Source organism: Larus michahellis, chromosome 4 (genome assembly GCF_964199755.1).
Source record: "Larus michahellis chromosome 4, bLarMic1.1, whole genome shotgun sequence".
NCBI lineage: Eukaryota > Metazoa > Chordata > Aves > Charadriiformes > Laridae > Larus > Larus michahellis.
In genome coordinates, this window is record NC_133899.1 from 93,579,175 (window position 1) to 93,587,178 (window position 8,004).

Below are 8,004 nucleotides of genomic sequence, written 5' to 3' on the forward strand. Positions count from 1 at the left end.
AAAAGTAACAGCCGCTTTAGATTTTTTTTCTGCAAGGAAAAACTACTGTGATATCAGGGAGCATTATCACATTCAAAGCTACATTATTTTAACTAGGGTGAAAACCCATGTTGACTTGACTTCATATATAACAGAATCTACCTGGATCTTTAAAGCAGCTAAAATTTCGCATTGCATTAGCGTAACTAGGCAAGGACCCAAGCTAAGTCAAGCTGACTTTCAAGAATGGACACGCTGTTTGGCCTAACCAAGAGCTTGGCTGCATTAAGAGCAGGCCCCAAAGACCATTGAGCAATCATGCACAGTGAATACTGCAAAAGCACCCTTCTCCATCCTGGGTAAAAAACCCCCAAACTATCCCAGATTAAAACAGCGGTAACCCAGGTTAAACCAGGATCACTTTAGCTTCAGGGCTGCATCATGAGATTGTGGGTAAGGCTTTCCAGGAAAATCCTGTTCCAGTGCTTGTAGGGGCAATCACAAGTTGGTGCAACTCTGCATAAAGTGTTGTCATTCTGCAAACATTGTAGGTTGTATTTTCAGACAACCTATGTCAGTGCTCTCCCACACACACGCCAACAAATACTATATATGTGTACCTCTGTGTGCATCAATTCACACATATTAATTCTCCACACATAAAGGTGGGTAAGTTCAGCTTCTTCAGACCATGAAGACCAGAGGCAAAGATGCTCAGATTACACGGCCATTAATCGTCGCTGTCCTATTGCTTGAAAAGTCGTGGTTATTTTCAAAATACAGCGCTCGGAACTGTGTTCAGATGTTAAGCGTGTGTGGGTGTGTGTACATGAACATTTCCTCCTTGCAAAACAAACAACGAAGCACTGACTTTTGACTCCAGATTCCTGCACAGAGACTGCGTTTAGAGTCACAACCAACGCAGACAGCACAGGTTCACACGCAAATAGAAACTTTCTTTTATTTTAAGAAACCCCAACCCTCACCCTCTTGGAGTCCTGTACTTAGTGAAATGAGCACAACTTTCCCCTTTTCAGATGCACTGAACTCTCTCAAGAGCTTCCCCACCAAGGAAACAGTCACTGTCCAAGGCTCTCCTGCAAGTGGGACATGCTCTTTATACTGTGCAGATGATTCACAGGATAACAAAACGGCTCAAAGTGAGCCTCACCAAGGTGATGATAGAAGGTTGAAGCTGCTGATGCACCCCTGCCCTGAGCTTTCTGCCCAAGGCCTCTATCCAGAGCAAAGCCAGACCTCCTGCTGTTATAGCTCACATTCAGCATCACTGCTACCATCTTCCCACCCACCCTGTAACCTCTGCAGATCACTTTCCAAGTCAGCGCAAGACAGTGGGTTGTGTAAACCTCACTTACCACAGCTAAATCAGAAGCTGAAGGAATTAAAAGAACATCCCCAGCCTTCCCCCATCTGTTATTGGATTAACAAGAGAGACAGCACCTTCCCGCAAAAGACAGAGGAGATATTGAAGTGTAAGAAGAAAATGCCAGAGAAGAACAGAATCCGATTCCTTGCAGGCTCCAAACAGGAGACTGGAATAACAGCAGGAACTAAGGTGTATTTCCTTTAGAAAGGCAGACAGCAGAGCATGAAGAGATTGTCCCCTGTCAAGAGCAGAGACCTTCTCTATGACAGAAAGCTTAAGCCTAGCAAAACATCTGATCAAGGACTTCAGCCGAGAGAGAGATGAATTTAAACATACCTATTCCATCCTTTAAACATTAGGCGTCAGGTAGAAAGATCTCATCCATCTCTCCCCTCCCCATCTCACAAACGTGACCAAAGAGACAGTATAAAGTTTAAAAAACAACATGGCCAATAAAAAAAAGTAACAAAACTTTATGAAGTCTATAATCTGCCTGTAGAAGTCACACTGCCAGAGGCAGATACCAAGAACAAAAACTAGGGCCAGAGTTCAGCCACGGGAGTGCATAGCATGATGGTAGTGAATGATGACTTCGGTTACAGAAGCTAAGCTAAGCGGAGTAACCAAACCGCACACCTCACAGAATAAGCCATCATGTGTACGGTGTCACATCAGATGGCCTCCTAATGACAGGGCACAGGAAGGAAAGGCAGAGTAGCTGCCTTAGCCGAATCAAAAGCATGGGGGCAATGGGACTGTGGGAAGCCATCCAGCCCAGCCCTTGTCCCAGGGCAGGATCAGCTGTGACATTTATCAGCTCTGACAGACGTTAGTTCAGAGTGTTTCAGGAAGCCTCCGTTAACAGCAGAGACTCAACCACTTCCCAGGCAGTCCAATCCAATGTTTCACTATTCTCAGAAGCAAGGTCTGTACAGAGGTAATATCTTAGGCCAATAATCTTCCCTTAATTAAGTCTTCTCTGTCCTGAAGCACTAGATACTATCCACTGACTCTGAACATGGGAAATCAATAATACAAGTTTATTTAGCTACATCCTTCAGGGGCCCTTGGAGAGCAAACAAACATCCCATTGCAACAGGTAGCAGCAGAATTCAAGCAATACTGTTCAGTTAGGTAGGTGGAACACCAAATCTTCACCAAGCTATCTCAGCACTTGGGTTTTCAACTAAACACAGGTGTAAGGCAGTAAGTAGCAGGCTCATAAGTAAACAAGTTTCCTAGCGGACCCTCGGGCAAGAGAAATAAATAATTGGAGAAGCTTATAGAACAATGGGATCCTGAAGCGTATGGCATTTGGACTGTCACAGGAGAAAGGCTCGATGTTCAAGGGCTATACAGCTCTCCTTCATTGGCAGGTCCAGTCCCAGGGCACATCACGTGCCCCTGACTGCATTTGTCTCAGGCAAGTGATCTCTTCTGTGTTCTTTAGGCAAAAATCCCAGCAAGAACTAATTTGCAAGCTTTGTCTAACGTCTGACACATTCACTGACTTCACAAGACCTCTGAGCTCTGCACCCCAGAGCTCTATTTCTGCACCACGGGAGCCTGCTCAACGCACAGCTTGGTATTCCTGCTAAAACCCAGAGGACAAAGAAAATACCATTATTGCAGCTCTGGCTTCCTGACTCTCATTTGCCTTTATGGGTGGTTGTTAGCAAGGAACTAGGTTTAGGAACAGAAGGCACACGCCTTCTGGCAGCTGCCTGCACTTGAACAAAAGGACCTGGAGAGCAACTCACACCCATTTATTTGTGCACAGTAAAAATTGGGAAGGCAGGAAAGAGCGTAACTCATGCTGAATTATCATGCCAATTTTCTAGCTGGAACTGCTTTAGTTGCTCCTAGAATCTACATTCAAATGATACGAGGTGCGGTGGTATCTCCACCACACCACACTCGCTACCTCTGCTGGGACCGCATCTACAACTCCACTGCATGTTCTTAGCCAATCCAGTCTGCCAAGACCTCCACTGATGGAAAAGGAGTGCTATTAACTCGGATTCATAAACAGAGATTTGGTGAGCAGAGGGAAAAAGAGCGCAGCAGCGAAAGAGCAGCAATCATTTGCACAGAGATTAAGAAGGATTGGTTTCTTCCCAGAGGGGAAAACTAATTTTGGGGACATCGGACTAAGATATGCAGTTATAACTGCTTTTTACTACACTGATTCCTCCCACCTCACTGTTACCTTTCGTGCATATTTCCTGTATCAACCTGCTGACTCTTTTAAACATCCCTTATCAAACTCAAAATAATATACCTTTGAATACCTAGCAACACCAGGGCTCTGGTTTTTGTCTGCCACCTTCTAGACACTACAACAGAGTTGAGTTAAGCAATAAAGTAGGATGCAGCATCTCCAAGGACAGACTTAAAATGCAGGAAGACAACATAGACTAGACAAGCATCAAGCAAAGACTGTCAGGGTCTCACTCAGCCCCAAAGGAACTGCCTGTACACATCAATCCTCTCCCCCAGAATTCCAGAACTGGAATTAAGAAAGAGCATAGGGTAAGGTCTTGTGACAGGTAGCAATTAATCATCCTTTCACCACAGGAAATGATAAATTGTATCAGTGGCAAGAACAGATATCACAGACAGCATAAGGGTTTGGAATGAACCAATTTCTGCACAGATGATTTAAGGAAGAACTGTGAGTGGACACAGACATGTCTGTGAGGCTCTGCCTCTGCCCGCCTTTGCATCATTCAATAGCGGGAAGACAAAGGCCAGCAAGAAGGTGAGTACAGACCAGCAGCTGCGAGGATAGATTAAAAAACAAGCTGAAAATCTAAGAAATTACGCTAGACACAAAAGGTCTAAACTCAATCTTAAAATACTCTGTATCACAGAAACCAAGAAGTCTCTGACCTCAAAATAAATAGCTCAGTGACACATGTAAAGCAGAGGAAAGGTGTGCTGAAGTCCTCATCAAGTTATAGAATTTTCCTTTTAAATGCAAAGAAAAGATGGAGCAGCAGATAGCTGCTGAATGAAATACATGAAGCAAGGGAAGAGGTGGAGCAAACCCATCATCAAGAGAAAACAGCCTGAAAATTAGTGGAAAATCCATTTTGTAGGAATTGCTATCAATCCAAACATACCACTTAAACATACACAGCCCAAGACAACTGGTGTACAGAATCTATAGGAGAACACCAAAAATGCATTTCTGTGACTCAGGAAAGCTTTGTCAGGAGGATGCCATCAGCTCATATGATTCAGGTGTATGAAATTCGACTTCAACCAGGGGAATGCAGTCAGGTGCAATAAATCAGGGCAGGAGAGATAAGGGGGCCTACAGAAAATCATAATATCCACTTGCAAATGTTTCCTAGACACATACAGGGTTACAGCAACATTTCATGAAAATTAGGTATTTCATGAGGATAGAGTATGTCATTAGCTGTAGAATCACAGAATCACTCGGGTTGGAAGGAAACTTTAAAAATCATCTAGTCCAATCCCCCTGCGATGGGCAATAAGCCCTCTCTACCCTGAGCAAGCAGTGAAATCACTGCTTCCCTTGCCAGTGCTGGCAAGGCAGCCACAGTGGGATCCACTCACTCCTGTATCTACGCTGCATAGCCATGATTTTTATTACTACAGATGAGATGTGTGCTGAGGCCAAAAGGCAGAGGATCTCTTCTGAAGGCAGCTGGCAGCACAATGTTACAGCCTTTACCCCTTCCATGCAGGCAAGAGAAGGATCTGGATACAGAACATCCCATGTCTGCATAGCTGCTACCTCAAAAAAGTTTAGTCTCCAAAATTCCTTTGCCCTTGTAAGAACAACCAGGCAGAGCCCTTAAGCACCTCCCACTGAGGGGCTTCACGGCCCCTTCCAGAGGCTCCCTTTGCTGCTGGACACTGGGAGCTCCCTGCTACAGCCAGCTGAGGGTGAGTGCGTACAGATCACCATGGCAGTGCTACCCTTACACATGCACACAGCAGCCCTGGAGCTTTTAGTCAACACAATCCACCACTTTTCCAAGAATTACAGTTATTTTCAAGTTACTCCATTTTATTCTCTAACATATTTTCTGCTCCAGTAGTCTTCCTCAGAGCCGCAAGCTCCATACTTCTTCCTGCAAAAACTCAGAGGTTCTTCCTTTCTCTCCCAACCCTCCGCATGTTTCCTGCTATTGAGTGTAAAAATAAAATGCTACTGTTAACTGAAAACTCAATCACTCACTTCCTCTGATGCTTTTCTGGGTGACAGTCATTTCTCCAGCTGCTGTTAGCCTCTCTCAGAACTGTGGTTCCTTGTTTACAAGAGGTTTTCTGCTGCAACACACCTGACTGGCCTAAGACTTGAGGGGAAAAAAGGAGTGATTGCAAAAGGAGCAACTAAGTCATCCTCAAAAGTAAACATCTTGCACCGTAAAGAAAAAAAAATAAAATGCTGATCCATATCCTAGAACAGCACTTCAGCTGTCTTCAGACTAAGTCAATATAATGCTTTTGTGAGGGACTAAAGAGAATAAGGTAAATTCAAACCCTAACAGCAATAACAGCTTCAGATAATCTCCATAAATTTGGGATCAGCTCAGTTTGAAGGGAACTAAACCAGCCTCTCCCCAGACACTGCTGCTCAGCCAAGGCACCCCTCAAGCTGCATGAGAGGTGCAGGCAGCACCACATCACAGACTGGCAGGGGTTGGAAGGGACCTCTGGAGATCATCCAGTCCAACCCCCCTGCCAAGGCAGGCTGGACAGGAACACATCCAGGTGGGTTTGGAATATCTCCAGGGCAGGAGACTCCCCCACCTCTCTGGGCAGCCTGTGCCAGGGCTCTGCCACCCTCACAGCAAAGAAGTTCCTCCTCGTGTTGAGATGGAGCTTCCTATGGTCAAGTTTGTGTCCATTACCCCTTTTCCTGTCACCAGGCACCACTGAGAAGAGTCCAGCCCTATCCCCTTGCCACCCACCCTTTACGTATTTGTAAGATCCCCTCTGAGTCTTCTCTTCTCCAGGCTGAAGAGCCCCAGGTCTCTCAGCCTTTCCTCAGCACAGAGATGCTCTAGTCCCCTGATCACCTTTGTAGCTAACCACTGGACTCTCTCCAGCAGTTCCCTGTCCTTCTTGAACTGGGGGGCCCAGAACTGGACCCAGTGCTCCAGATGTGGCTTCCCCAGGGCAGAGCAGAGGGGGAGGATGACCTCCCTCCACCTGCTGGCCACACTCTTTTTAACGCACATACCTGCGGGCAGGGAGGCCCGAGGAGCAGCTCCCACCGCGAAGAGAAAGCAAAGGGAAGGTTCCTGACCCCCTCCTATTGCACTAGGCCTCTGCCGGGAGCCTTCCTCGCGCTCACCCCTCCTCTGCTCACGGGGCCCTGAAGACGAGCCCTAATCTCGGCCCGGCTGGGTGGATGGATGGGGTACCGCCCGCCCTTCAGGCCCCGGGGGGAGGGATGGGGCGGTCCCACAGCAGGGGGCAGAGCCCCAGACCACCACCCTCCACCAGCCCGCTGAGGTAAAGAGGCTAGCACGCTGCCAGACCAGTGGCCGTGGGGCGAGCCGTCCGCCATCGCCCCCTCACAGACCCGCCACCCGCCTCGCTCTCCCTCACAGAGCCAACGGCCGCGCACGCGCAACGGCGCCACCCCACTCCCGATACGGGGAGGGGGAACATCGCCCCTTTAACCGGCGCCCTCCCCACACCCCCCGGGCGGCGTTGCCCCTTTAAGCCCCGCCCCTCGCCCCCGCCCGCGGTTGGCGGAGCGGCCGGAGCGGCGCGGGCGGCGGCACGAGGCGGCGGCATGTCCTGAGGCGGCGGGAGCCGGGCCGGGCCCAGCACGGCGGGGTCGGTGGAGCAGCGGGCCAAGGGCCGGGCCCCCATGAAGGAGAAGGAGGCGGGGGCGGAGCGGGGCAAGCCCGCCACATACACTGGGGACAAGAAGGCGCGCATGGCGGCCAAGACCAACAAGAAGTGGGTGCGCCTGGCCACTGTGCTGGCCTACGTCCTCTCCGTCTCGCTGGCCGCCATCGTCCTCGCCGTCTACTACAGCCTCATCTGGCAGCCGGTGCGCAGCGGCGGCGGCGGCTCCCCCGGGCCCGGCCCCGCCACCGCCACCCCGCCGCCCCACGCCGCCCCGCTGCCGGGCCCTGCGGCCGGACCCGCGCAGGAGCCGCCAACGGGCCCCGGGCCCGGCCTCGCCCGGACCGACCGCCCGGACGCGCCGCCGCCGCCCCCCGGGGCGCGGGGCAGCCCCTGAGGCCGCCGTCAGCTATCGCCCCCCCGCGCCGGAGGGAGGACGGGCCCGGCGGACCGCGGAGGGGAGGCCGGCAGCGGGGGGATGCCGCGGCCGGGCGCGGCGGAGGACCCGGCCGGCGGCGAGGCGGCCCCGGCGCGGCGGAGCCCCGAAGAGCTCGGGCTGCAGACTGACCGGGCCCGGGGGCCGGCGGGGGATGGAGACGTTTGTACTGGGTAGAACTGCGGTATCTTTAACGCCCCCCAACCCCCCACCTCGTGTTTCCTCGAAAAGGGAATTTTGTGGCTTCGTTCTTCTCCTCACCAGGGCTCGCTTCTCCCTTTGAACCTGCATTGAATTCCTGCGCTATTTATGCCCGTCTGTTACTTATAAAAGGATATCGGTGTCCAAAATTCCTCAC

The 8,004-nt window shown here is 50.4% G+C and overlaps 2 protein-coding genes across 2 annotated transcripts in view; one reads left to right on the forward strand and one right to left on the reverse strand.

Annotated features, from left to right (window-relative positions):
• The window catches only part of PLCB2 (phospholipase C beta 2), a 63,583-nt gene extending 56,937 nt beyond the window's left edge, over nucleotides 1–6,646 (reverse strand). The window contains exon 1 of the mRNA XM_074586629.1: nucleotides 6,591–6,646. The gene's annotated coding sequence lies outside the window, so the exon portion shown is untranslated. The remainder of the gene's footprint in view (nucleotides 1–6,590) is intronic.
• A 441-nt stretch (nucleotides 6,647–7,087) lies between these two features.
• INAFM2 (InaF motif containing 2) lies at nucleotides 7,088–7,747 on the forward strand. The gene has a single exon (XM_074586637.1). The coding sequence runs from the start codon at nucleotides 7,230–7,232 to the stop codon at nucleotides 7,605–7,607; it is 378 nt and encodes a 125-aa protein (XP_074442738.1). The 5' UTR covers nucleotides 7,088–7,229; the 3' UTR covers nucleotides 7,608–7,747.
• Nucleotides 7,748–8,004: the final 257 nt, after the last annotated feature.